Source organism: Schistocerca nitens, chromosome 6 (genome assembly GCF_023898315.1).
Source record: "Schistocerca nitens isolate TAMUIC-IGC-003100 chromosome 6, iqSchNite1.1, whole genome shotgun sequence".
Classification (NCBI taxonomy): domain Eukaryota; kingdom Metazoa; phylum Arthropoda; class Insecta; order Orthoptera; family Acrididae; genus Schistocerca; species Schistocerca nitens.
In genome coordinates this window covers 652,880,647-652,894,441 of record NC_064619.1, presented here as the reverse complement: position 1 = coordinate 652,894,441, position 13,795 = coordinate 652,880,647, and the positions used below count along the sequence as shown (strand labels likewise).

At 48.4% G+C, this 13,795-nt stretch overlaps 1 protein-coding gene across 1 annotated transcript in view; it reads right to left on the bottom strand.

The window, feature by feature from the left end:
- LOC126263554 (uncharacterized) overlaps nt 1–13,795 on the bottom strand; it is a 125,605-nt gene that overhangs the window by 15,616 nt on the left and 96,194 nt on the right. Inside the window, exons 4-5 of the mRNA XM_049960646.1 lie at nt 10,355–10,615; nt 1,374–4,289 (exon numbers count right to left, since the gene is read on the bottom strand). Coding sequence (XP_049816603.1) covers nt 1,374–4,289; nt 10,355–10,615 — 3,177 coding nt within the window. The remainder of the gene's footprint in view (nt 1–1,373; nt 4,290–10,354; nt 10,616–13,795) is intronic.

Sequence of the window (13,795 nt, the reverse complement as noted above, 5' to 3'; positions counted from 1 at the left end):
ACGAGCGCCTGCGGTGGTGTACTCAACGACGATCGTGGATGCACGAATGGCTAAACGTCATTTTTTCGGACGAATCCAGGTTCTGTTTACAGCATCATGATGGTCGTATCCGTGTTTGGCGACATAGTGGTGAACGCACATTGGAAGCGCGTATTCGTCATCGCCATACTGGCGTATCACCCGGCCTGATGGTATGGGGTGCTATTGGTTACTCGTGTCCGTCACCTCTTGTTCGTATTGACGGCACTTTGCACAGTGGACGTTTCATTTCAGATGTGTTACGACCCGTGTCTCTACCCTTCATTCGATCCCTGCGAAACCCTACATTTCAGCTGGCTAATTCACGACCGCATGTTGCAGGTCCTGTGCGGGCCTTTCTGGATACAGAAGATGTTCGACTGCTGCCCTGGCCAGCACGTTCTCCAGATCTCTCACCAATTGAAAACGTCTGGTCAATGGTGGTCGAGCAACTGACTCGTCACAATACGCCAGTCACTACCCTTGATGAACTGTCGTATCGTGTTGAAGCTGCATGGGCAACTGTACCTGTACACGCCATCCAAGCTCTGTTTGACTCAATTCCCAGGAGTATCAAGGCCGTTATTAGGGCCAGAGGTGGTTGTTCTGGGTACTGATTTCTCAGGATCTATGCACCCAAACTGCGTGAAAATGTAATCAGATGTCAGTTCTAGTATAATATATTTGTCCAATGAATACCCGTTTATCATCTGCATTTCTTTTTGGTGTAGCAATTTTAATGGACAGTAGTGTATACGTTTATTAGGAGCGATGGATACATCTGTGACCTTTTAACACTGTGAGTATATTTTTTAGTCTACCTTTATTCATTTTAATAATCAACAAATTTGCGACATTGTGTGTTACTGTTTACCACGAAGGTAGGCCGCTAAACAGTTGGTGTATCATTAAAACTAGAGTTTCACCAGCTGTCAGTGGAATTCTTGTTAACATCACACTATACAGTTAGTGTACGCCCAACAGCCAATGGCTATCAAATATCCATACAGATGATGGGCTAAATTAATGTTTAGTATCTTACTTGTTAAATGGTTCAGACGGCTCTGAACACTATGGGACTTAATTTCTGAGGTCATCAGTCCCCTATAACGTAGAACTACTTAAACCTAAGGAACCTAAGGACATCACACACACCCATGCCCGAGGCAGGATTCGAACTTGCGACCGTAGCGATCGCGCGGTTCCAGACAGTAGCGCCTAGAACCGCTCGGCCACCCCGTCCGGTTTACTTATTAAGTAGGAGGACATTTCCTGTCATTAATGTCTTGTTCATATCGCCTGACTTTTTTGTACGGACTTTGGGCTTGGGGAGGGGTTATTTGGGCAATACTAACCTGTAATGGATGCGGCACAGGGTAAGGCAGAGGGATTGCGGTCGGCTGCGGCAGCGGCCTCTGCACCTCGACGTACTTGGTCTGCTCGATGGTGATGCGCGGTCGGTCGTCCTCGGCCGAGTGCTTGTCCGCGCTCTCCTTCTCGCCTTCCAGCAGCTGCCGGATGGGGCTGGAGCCGGCCTCGTGCTGGCGGACCCGGGCCTCCACCAGCCCCGAGGTCAGCTGCTGCTTCACCGCGGGCAGCGACGCGCCGGCGCCGGCGTCGACCACCAGCCCCTGCCGGTACTGGGCCTGCACCTGTTTCTGCAGGTCGGCCAAGAAGTTGAGAGAGGTCTGCTGCTGCTGTTGCTGCTGCGCCTTGAGCAGGTTCGCGTCCACGTAGCTCTGCTGGCTGTACAACACTGGCAGCCTGCCCACCGGTTGGACCCTCCCCCCGTACACCAGGTATAACCCGCCCGGCCCGATGGGGTTCACGAGCGCCGGCTGGAGTGGCGTCACTCTCAGGCTCGGCTGGAGGACTTTCCCATTCTGGTAGGCGTCGATCGGCTGCAGTTCTTCTGCATTGCTCTGTATGACGTACTTGACAGGAGGGAAATTCTCTACAGTGGCACCACCGGCTTGCGTGTTGTAGGAAGACTGAACTACAGTCTCGGCGACCAACTCTGGCCTCGGTATACGGTTGACCACTGGTTGGTACTGCCCCTGAGCGACTGATCCCGCGCTGTAAGACAACGACTGCTGACTCTGGATGGCCTGTTTCTCAGCCTGTATCTGCGCTCGCAACTGCGCCTCTTTCAACGACTGTTCCTTCAACTTGGCGTCAGTTTCGGCCAGAGCTTGCTTTATCAGCTGTACCTGGTGTTGCGCTCTCAGCTTCTCTTGCCGAAGGAGTTCCTCCTCTTCTCTCGTCTTAATAACCGCTTGCTCCTGTAACTTGCCAATATCGTACTGCAGTCCATTGACCGCTTCCAAGAGGAGCTGTTGCTGATCTTGCTGTACCTGCACTCCGTTGTCAACTTGGTTAACGTTTATTTGGACGTTAGATTCCTCCTCGCTGGACTGCTCACTGTAAATTACTGGAGCAGGCGTGGAAGAAATGGCAGGCAGAGATGTTTGAAGGCGAAATCCTTGATTTTGGTCATAATTGTACTCTGCCGGTATTGAATTCTGAGATATTACCACATTCGAGGATTCCTCCTCAACTTTCTCCGTCACCTGTGGGGGAGCTGGCGTCGTTGAGTAGTAAGGTCTTCTAAGTTTAGCTCCAAATCTTGACTGAGAAGACGATAAGCGTCCCTGTACTGCATATTTACTGAGCTTCTGGCTCGACGATCCCAGGGCAGAAGGAACTGGCAGCACTTCGGGCCTCGGTGTGATGGTCACGACGTCCAAAGAACTTGCAGTTGGGCTGGCGGTGTACAATCCTGAAGTGGTGCTTGACTCGACAATTATGGGCCGTTGGGTACTGACATGAGTTTCTTGCTCTGCATAACCAGAGTACGAGCCAGAAGACGCTGAACCTGCTGCGGAAGAGCTGAAATCGGGAACCACTATCGGCGTAGATGGTGTGCTCGAATATGAAACACCTAATGGAGACGGTGTGACTGTGGCGATATTCTGCTGGCTCTCTTGGAAGTCAGCCACTACAATGGGTCTCAAGGACGTTCTGACGCTTGCGGGTGTTACAGCGTTGTATTCGACCACCTGGTTGCTGCCCTCATTATAAGAAACTGAGGCTTGAGCAGTCGATAGGGTGCTTCCTACGTTTGGCAATCGGACCGCTTTCCTTGAGCCATATAACAACGCCGCATTTGCGTCAGCAACGTAAGACGAAATATGAGCGCCACCTCTATTATCGTAAGGTGAAATTAAAGCCTGGGGCGTAGGAAGACTGTTCACTGAATTATATTCAACCCCACCAGCTGTAGCCTGGTAATTGTTCACTGCTTGATAGCCTACACTTTGTGCTCCAGTTACTTCTTGCGTTTGCACAGCGACAACTTGAGCGAACTGCGGAGCCTGTGAAGGGACAATGAGTGTCGACACTGTGTCAACACCTGATCCCTGTTGCTCTTGCTGAGCAGATAAAATTGGTACTCCAGTGGTGGTAACTAGTGAATGTTCTGTTTGCGCATATGGGCCAGGTGAGGTCTGTATCAACAGAGGTGACGGTGTTGTGGTCAGTACTGTCGTTCCTCCTGTGGCAGCAGACTGGTAGCCGGATGCACCACTGGATTTCACACTGACTCCCTGCACGGCAGCATCTTGGTAAGAATATGAGTTCAGTCCTGCATTCGATATCCCAGTGTAGGCTTGCTGCTGGGAACCTCCGGCACCAGAGGCTACAGACTGGTATAACGTCGGCTGCGTCCTGATTCGCTGTATTCCCGCTACGTAACTGGGCCGTCTTCCTGTGATGCTTTCTGAGACGACCGCTTGCGACGCTTGATCTGCTGTGGAAACAAGTACTTGCTGGGCAGCTGGAGCGACTAAGTACTGCTGCTGCTGGAGGCCTGCTACTTGAACGGATTCAGCTCCAGACGAGCCTTCCTGGGCCAGCGCGTTGATCAGGGCCGCTACAGGTACAGTGATGGCGGCGCCCTGTCTCTGGAAGGCCGAGGAGACTCCAGCCCCAGCCTGTTGGTAGGCAGCCCCCTGCTGCTGGTAGACGGCGTTCTGCTGCTGGTAGGCTGACGCTGCGGACCCTCCGGCAGTGACAGCCACCACTTGCTCCTGCTGCTGGCTGGCGGGCAACACCACGGCTGCTACAGGCGTCGCCTGCGTCACGGGAGCGGGAGTAACTACGGTCACTGCTGGAGAAACTGGAACGACTGGTTGCACCACAGTGGCTCCCACTGTCGCCTGCGGCTGGACAGCTACTTTGGAACTCGGAAGTTTCAGTTTCTTCCCTACTTGCTGCGGGCAGAAGAGACGATAATTGTCGTTAGTGGACTTTGCCATAAGTTACCATATCGTCTATAGCAGAAAAATTATGGGTTAATTAATTCGGCTAACTAAATGAGCACAAGGTGATTCTGTAATGCTGTTACAAATTTTCAATAACGATGGAGAAAGGTATATGTATCAATTTGGGTTCAGGGACAATGGTCTGAAAACATTCGAGTCAAAAGTTGCCAGCGAAATTCGTTCTGATACCTCTGACAGTGAAATACAAATACCAGTACTGTTGGCGCTAAGATTGTATGGTAGGCAACTTTCAGAGGCCGTAGTATTGATAAAAGCAAGACAATAATGTCCAGCAAACATGGGCTCTGTCAATCATACCTATGTATGAGCAGTCATTCATCTTCGATACTGTGGAACACATCTCTTCCACTAAAAGCTCTTTGGTTTACATATTTTGGAGGAGGTAGTGTGAAACAAAACAAGAAAAATATGTCAAACAAATATGAGCTCTAAAATGTATATCTTAAGAGCTATGGGCACTTGTTCAGCAGTAGAGATGTGTTTTACAGTAGCGAAGGTAAAAAAGCGCTCATAATTCTTTAGGAATGGATTTTGGAGCTCATATTTGTAATGTACTGTTTGTTATCTGGTGGCCTATAAACGACGGAGAGGCTCCGTCCCCGCCACACCCGCAGTGGTCCACAACCCCACGATCACTACCGCAGTCCACTTCACCCCTCTGCCACCCCACACCGAATCACTCTTTCAGGCTTATTGTGCAGTTCGGCCCCTGGTGAATGCCCCCAGGAAACATGGCACACCTGATAAGTGTAACCCCTGTGTTTACGTGGTGTACATGGAGAACTTGTTTGCGCAGCACGCCGACACAGTGTAGCTGAGGCGGAATAAGGAGAACCAGCCCGCATTCGCAGAGGCAGATGGAAAACCGCCTAAAAACCATCCACAGACTGGCCGGCTCACCGGCCCTCTACACAAGTCCGCCGGACGGATTCGTGCCAGGGACCAGGCGCTCCTTCCCACCCAGAAAGCCGTGCATATGATCGCACAGCTAATCGGGCAGAGAGCTCATATTTAATAGATGTTTTCTCTTGCTTTGCTCCAACTATACAACGTCTGAAAGTTGCTTACCCTACTATCTTAGCAACAACAGTATCGTTACATATATTCCACTGTCACAAGTAGCAGAACAATTCCTGCTTATAACTTTAGCCTCTATCGTTCCTGGACGAGGGTACCTTACTTCAAATTGATACATTCACTCTTCTCCAGCATCCCTGAAAGTTTGTGACATCATCACGGAAACAATGTGTAAGAATATGCACATGACGAACGTACGACACAGAGAAAGAGACCATAAATTTAAAAAAAATGTACTTTCATGTGTACATTCCAATTATGTTGTGTGAAAAAATGTCATTCGCAAACAAAAAAATTATTTTCGAGAGATAAGTTATGTATGACTGTGGCTGTATAGCAAATCGCTCCAGCCAATACAGTGATATGTTATGTTAAGAAATATCAAGCAGATTTATGAATATTTCATTATTTCTGTGTTAAATCCCCCCGTAAAACATGTTTTTAACGCAGGGTCAGTTTCCAGAGAAACTGAAATACTTGATGGTAAAATAGTTTTTTACACAGAGGGAAAAGGAGATAATGTAGACAATTACAGGTCAGTAAACTACCTAGTAGTGTTTTTGAATATTTATAAGAATTCAGGGTGTAAGAGAGTGCTGTGAGGTAACGGCCGAGTTGTGGCGCCCTGAAAGTGTTCTAAGTTCGGAGTTGGCGTGGCCGAGGGTAGGCAGCGGCCGCGTGGTGCCGTGCATCAGCCACAGGAAGAGGGGTATCCCCAGCGCGTGGTCCAGGTCGAACGGGTGCCTGGGAATTCCATGTTGACACGGTGTCGAGAACTGTGTCTTGTGTCGATGTAGGAGATGTGTATGCCGGAAGTGCCAAAGATTGCCCATTTTTTGTGAAACCATAATGGCAGGCATTTCGCAGTTCATGTAGAAATTAATAACAGCCAGAGGAATCGTGATACCTTAAAAAGAAACATGTACATTACCATTATTTGCAGGACGATTCTGATGGTGTAATCAGATTTTCAATATCTTTATTAGTTTACAGTTTAGTATCTGACTGTAATCTATAAAAGGAACACCCAGCAACGAATTTCCAAAATCTAAACGGTTGATCCGATTTTGTAGATCGACATGTCTTTAGGAAGCTATTATTGTAAACCTAAATTGGTATGAATTACAGGCATATAACTTGAATAGTACATGAGTTATTGGAAGTCAAATTGGCCGATTACTATTGATCGTGTCATGCCATAAGTACTCCACAGTTACACGAAAAATCGGTAGTAGCGAGCTTATACATATATTTATTCGTCTATGTCTTTGTTTATATCCGATATATACAATTCATGAAGAAATTGGTCCAATATTTACTGGGCATTAGGCTACTGGCCTTTGTTCTATCTCTTTGATATATGTCTATTTAATTTGTTTATGTATTTAATAATGCGTGTTAGAGCGTGTTTATGGTCCAGCCATAGGAATATTTATTTAATTTCAAGTTATTTAAATGTAAATCCAGTATTTCGTATGTGTTTCAATATGTTTTTGAGTGTGCTTTGGCTTGGAGACAGGACGGGAGCGCTCTAGCCAGTCACAGCGATCGTTCCAAAAAGGACACGTGGAGAGACTGTATGGGGGTGCGGCGCGAGGGACAGTACGGGGGACGACAGGGGAGAGTCCTGGGCAGTACGGCCCGACGGACGCACGGTCGCGGGAAACACGTGGAGAGTGGAGCAGTTTGCGCGTGGTCACGGGTGATGGAAATATTTCGTAGTGCCTACTTGTGCACTTGTGAGACTTCTGTGGCTTCTGCAGTGAAAACGTAGTATGCGTTTAGAAGTGAATATCTCGTGAGCTATGCTGTTGCCCATAACTAATTACGTGAAGTTGGAATCTATTGTTTCCCTCTTATTCAAGTTATATTTTACTTCATTGCTGGACCATCAACACCAATAAGTGTTTTAAAGTGATAAAGAGCATTCTTAAACGTACTTCTGCCATCGTTCCCATCATTTAAAATCGTTCAAAATAGTACCTGCAGGTTTTATTTAATTGCAATCTTTTATTTATAAATTTATATGTCACATTCAAAATTCGCAATTGCCGAGTGATAGGAACCTTTGACCATTCGGTTCATGTGTATATTCATATTGTATACTGCCGACGCAGCAGTATTTGGCTGGTAATGCGGCAACTACATATCCCAGCCCCTAGACAACGAAAACAGCCAAAACTTTCAGTATTTAAACTCTGTTTCAGAGGGTACGTAGTTGAGGGCCATTCATCACATCGTTTTATTTGAAAGCCCGCAGTGCTAAGACATTTCAGTACACATAATTGTTGCCAGGCATGCAGTTTGGTTCCAGGAAAGAAGTATCGATAGAACACTTAATCTTGTTCTTTCTTGCAAGAGGGACTTGCAGGTCTAAATGATAAGGTGAGGACGGTAGGTAGTGGTATTACTTCAACAAGTGCTTTTAATGGCATGAGTTATACAATATTTTTGCATTAGTTGACACATTATGGAGTTATGGGAAAATCTGAATTAGGCCGATGACTGATTTCATTCCAGGATCAATGGAACAGGTTGTCCACAAGTGTCAAAAAACAGGGAACACATTTTGAGCATGATGGTGCGCTGCAAACTGATGGTACCGGCTTGGTTGCCTCAGAGTTCTTTACATATCCATAATATGCAACTGTATCGGGTAGTGGTTTTTGATACGTTGTCGCAGACAATGTAGAACTTTTTCTTGACACAAGCAAGTGATTTTTAAGGATTAAAAATGCTAAGTTTTAGTAGAACTCTATACTTTTTCTGCGGATTTGGGAATAGGCTTAGGAGACGACTTCAAGGAGATAACGTGTTTGGAATTGGGTCAAATAGTAACTAGGTAACAGTGCCGCAAATTACACTATTAAAGACGTGGAATTTGGTATAAACAATTTAGCAAAGAGGGTAGTAGATGACATTGTCTTATGGTTTACAGAAAACAATCAGACGCGTAAAAACGCGGTGCATTCATTTTCTGTCCAAGAACTCTGCAAACAGCGGAATATTTCTGCTACAATGACATCAAATAAGCAAGGAAGTTTAATCATTAAATTGGTACCGATTGAGGTGGCGCAGTGGTTAGCACACTGATCTCGTGGTTCAATCCTCGTCCGGCCATCCTGATTTAGGTATTCCGTGATTTCCCTAAATCGCTTCAGGCAGATGCCGGGATGGTTCCTTTGAAAGGGCACGACCAACTTCCTTCCCCATTCTTCCCTAATCCGATGGGACTGTTGACCTCGCTGTTTCGTCCCTTCTCCCAAATCAGCCAGCCACCACATCGTCAGTGCTGAAGACAGATGAACATTCTCTCAGGAGCATCGAATTCAGTATTTTGTGAAAATGTAAATACTGCTTTATTTACGGCAAGATTACTCTCCAACGTCTCTGACATTGAAAAGCGAAAGCCAGTTTCTTTCTCTCACTTGATTATATCGCATGGCGTCTTACACTACCTAATGACAACTATCCAGACAGCCTTATGTAATGAGGAATTTCCGACAAGATGTCACGCGATGCGGACCTGCCAGTATAAAAGGAGATGGGGAGTATTGTACTGTCAGTAGAGAAGCAGTCACAGCATAGTGGGTCGGTCAGGAAAGTTCAGTGTCCTCGAACGTGGACTAGTCATTGGATGTCATTTGAGTAGCAGATCCATTCAAGCTACTGGTAACTGTTGGTGATGTGACTGTAGAGTGTAAATGTGAGGAAACAACCAAAACTTAATAATGAATACCCCGAGTAGTGACGGACAGAAACCATCGACCATTGCGGGGGTGGGTGCAAGAAAAACCATGAAACCCGCGGAAGGAATCATTAGTGAGTTCCGAGTGCCACCAGCAGTTCAGCTAGCAACATGGTTGTGCGTAGAAAGTTAAAAGGAAAGGGTGCAGTGGTCGAGCAGCACCTCATGAGCCACACGTATCTGTTCAAATGGTTCAAATAGCTCTGAGCACTATGCCACTTAACTTCTGAGGTCATCAGTCGCCTAGAACCTAGAACTAATTAAACCTAACTAACCTAAGGACATCACACAACACCCAGTCATCACGAGGCAGAGAAAATCCCTGACCCCGCCGGGAATCGAACCCGGGAACCCGGGCGTGGGAAGCTAGAACGCTACCGCACGACCACGAGCTGCGGACACGTATCTGTAGTCGACGGTAAGCGACACTTGAGGTTGTGCGACAGTGTATGAGCGGAAACGATCAGTTAGTGGTACCAGCAGTACCCTCCGCCACGCACCGTTAGGTGGCTTTCGGAGTAATATGTAGACGTAGATAATTTGTCAGTAGCTTATTCTACTAACTACATGAATACAAAAAAAAGTGAACGTGGCTCTACAAGAGACGATATAAAATATCAAAACCTGGTAGATTAATTTTGTGACGAAACTCATAACGTACAGATTTGAATGGTAAATTCACAAATAAGTTAAACGTTGCACCTCATTTTTTTTTTCATTTTTAGCAAGCTATTTAAAAACTGGAGAGTGTCACGAAGCATCTTCAGCCAGTAATTTCTAAATCGAAAATGCTAGTTTATAAGGAGCCTCTTGCCTATGGTAATAAATGAAACAGACCCTACATCTAGGAAAAATAAAATGAAATAACAATACATAAACAAAAATTAGATAAGAAAACTGTAAATACATGCACTTATGAAAGGAAATGTAAGGATTATTGATATTAAAGTATGCTTTCAATGTCTAGAATTGGGCCTAGAACTAAACCCTGAGGAACGTCAGTCTGGCTCAGTTATGTGAGGCTGCAAGGTATCTTCTGCCGAGTGAGGGATCAAATTAGTGAAAATCAAGGAATACTGCCATTACGGAGTGTGAGTTTCGGTCCACGTAGTGAGCCTATAGTCCACATAATGAGTTTACAGGCGAGGTGCTGGACGGATGTACCCACCTTGCCGTGCAGCGCGGCGACGGCCTCCTCGCCCAGCGCGATGCGGGCGCTGCTGGCGGAGGTCTGTGAGGAGCGCGAGTAGGAGACGAGCGGGTGGAAGCCCCAGTCGTCAGCGGTGTAGCTGACCGTCTGCGTGCTGCCGTCGGGCAGCGCGACGAAGTAGCGGCCGGCCGCGTGCTCGCCGTCGCGCGCCTCCTCGTGGCCCTGGCGCGCGCCCTGCTCGTCGCGCACCTCGTAGCCGAACTCGTAGCGCGGCGGGTGCTGAAACAGCACGACACACCACACGTGCACTTCAGAGTGTACGCAGTCCAGCAACCGTGTAGGCTACAGCGTTAAAGGTAGTTACCAGTATGTCCAGTCACCTGGAACTTAACACTAAAAATAACTACTAGATTACAATCTAAAAACGACGTCATGGTAATATCGAAAGCTGTTGTAACGCATATTTATTTCCAGATAACTAGATATTGTTTTTCGACCTCAAATCGGTCGCGAAATCAGAACCACAGTGAAAATCCATTAAAAATTGGCGCAGATGTGTTGTACTGCGTCTCTAGTATGCCCATCTATCGCATCACGTCGCACTTGTCAGTTCTCAGAGACAGTGATGTAGAGGACAAGGGGTTATTTTTAGGAAATATGGTGCGAAATTGTGATTTACTGTGTGTCAGTGCGCGATGCGCCAGCCTCACGGCAGACGGCGGACGAAGGCTGGCCGGCGCGTTATGCAGGTGACACAGTTTGGCAACGAGCGTCGGTATGTGTGTACGTGCGTGGCAGCCATCAACAGCGAGAACGCAGCATTAGCAGAATTATGCAGGCACGGGCCGCGTGTGACGCGGTTGCGTTAGCCAACTCATCGAGAACATCCTAATAAACACGGCGCCGCGTAACCGGCGGATTCAGCAGCGGTCTGCACTACTTAAGGGCATCAGAGGTGGGCGTCGGCATCGGTTCGACCGATTGGGCGTTCGGTCACTGTTACGTTGTCGTCATCAGTAACGCTGTCGCCGAGGACCGGCCGGCGGAGGGCGTTGCCCGCTGCTGCACCGGCGACTCCCGGCGTCGTCACGAGCCACAGCGTCTGCAGGAGGCGAACTAGGCCGGGCTTTGTGCTGCTACCCTCCTACCGCCTGCACAGCTGCTGACCGAGCACGGCGTCGCGCTCCCCGGGCTGCGCGCATCAGCACGTCTCCATCACGACACGAGCGGTGGGGCTGAGCTACCAGAAAACATATTGCAAGAACCGACAATAAAGAGGAAGACTGCTAAAAACAGCCACCTTCTTCTACCCAGCCACGCCCTACAACCCCGACCATGTCACCTGATCCGGTCATCCTATTACAAGTGGTGTCAGAAGTAAAGACCCCTAGAAAAATAGAGTCTCCCACAAAGTGTAGTGCCTGCTGAGCGGTTTCGCCCCATTTTATGCAACCCCACATAACGTAATTGTCATGGTGTTTCCTTCTTCGTGACAATTCTCAGACACACGCTACTGCAGCAACGAAGACCCATTTGCACCGTTTTCGATGGTAAATGTTTGATCACCCATCATACAGCGAGGACTTGGCTTCCTCTGATTTTCGTCTCCTCCCTCACATGAATCCCTGCCTATGCTGACAACAGATAACTAGCTGTAGGCCGGCGCAAGGAATTTTCGAAAATCACAAACAGCTCCCTTCTATGACGTAATGACAAATACCAAAGTCGGAATGGTGACTAGGTAGATAACTAGCAGGAAGGTGTGATAAAATACTGCAACAAAACATTTTTGATTTTCACTATGATTTCCAGTTCGCGATCGATAGGAGGTTGGGAAAAAAATATACGATCCTCGTACCTTTGGTTTAGCGACCACCTTCCGGTCATCTGCACATGCATAAATACACTCCTGGAAATGGAAAAAAGAACACATTGACACCGGTGTGTCAGACCCACCATACTTGCTCCGGACACTGCGAGAGGGCTGTACAAGCAATGATCACACGCACGGCACAGCGGACACACCAGGAACCGCGGTGTTGGCCGTCGAATGGCGCTAGCTGCGCAGCATTTGTGCACCGCCGCCGTCAGTGTCAGCCAGTTTGCCGTGGCATACGGAGCTCCATCGCAGTCTTTAACACTGGTAGCATGCCGCGACAGCGTGGACGTGAACCGTATGTGCAGTTGACGGACTTTGAGCGAGGGCGTATAGTAGGCATGCGGGAGGCCGGGTGGACGTACCGCCGAATTGCTCAACACGTGGGGCGTGAGGTCTCCACAGTACATCGATGTTGTCGCCAGTGGTCGGCGGAAGGTGCACGTGCCCGTCGACCTGGGACCGGACCGCAGCGACGCACGGATGCACGCCAAGACCGTAGGATCCTACGCAGTGCCGTAGGGGACCGCACCGCCACTTCCCAGCAAATTAGGGACACTGTTGCTCCTGGGGTATCGGCGAGGACCATTCGCAACCGTCTCCATGAAGCTGGGCTACGGTCCCGCACACCGTTAGGTCGTCTTCCGCTCACGCCCCAACATCGTGCAGCCCGCCTCCAGTGGTGTCGCGACAGGCGTGAATGGAGGGACGAATGGAGACGTGTCGTCTTCAGCGATGAGAGTCGCTTCTGCCTTGGTGCCAATGATGGTCGTATGCGTGTTTGGCGCCGTGCAGGTGAGCGCCACAATCAGGACTGCATACGACCGAGGCACACAGGGCCAACACCCGGCATCATGGTGTGGGGAGCGATCTCCTACACTGGCCGTACACCACTGGTGATCGTCGAGGGGACACTGAATAGTGCACGGTACATCCAAACCGTCATCGAACCCATCGTTCTACCATTCCTAGACCGGCAAGGGAACTTGCTGTTCCAACAGGACAATGCACGTCCGCATGTATCCCGTGCCACCCAACGTGCTCTAGAAGGTGTAAGTCAACTACCCTGGCCAGCAAGATCTCCGGATCTGTCCCCCATTGAGCATGTTTGGGACTGGATGAAGCGTCGTCTCACGCGGTCTGCACGTCCAGCACGAACGCTGGTCCAACTGAGGCGCCAGGTGGAAATGGCACGGCAAGCCGTTCCACAGGACTACATCCAGCATCTCTACGATCGTCTCCATGGGAGAATAGCAGCCTGCATTGCTGCGAAAGGTGGATATACACTGTACTAGTGCCGACATTGTGCATGCTCTGTTGCCTGTGTCTATGTGCCTGTGGTTCTGTCAGTGTGATCATGTGATGTATCTGACCCCATGAATGTGTCAATAAAGTTTGCCCTTCCTGGGACAATGAATTCACGGTGTTCTTATTTCAATTTCCAGGAGTGTATGTATAAGAAACATTGGATAGCGAAATAATTATTGCAACACACTTTATGTAACCGATACACACGAATTAACACTGTAAGCTTAAGGAAGGTCTCTTGGTGTCAAACACATAATTTTATGTAAATTAAAGGT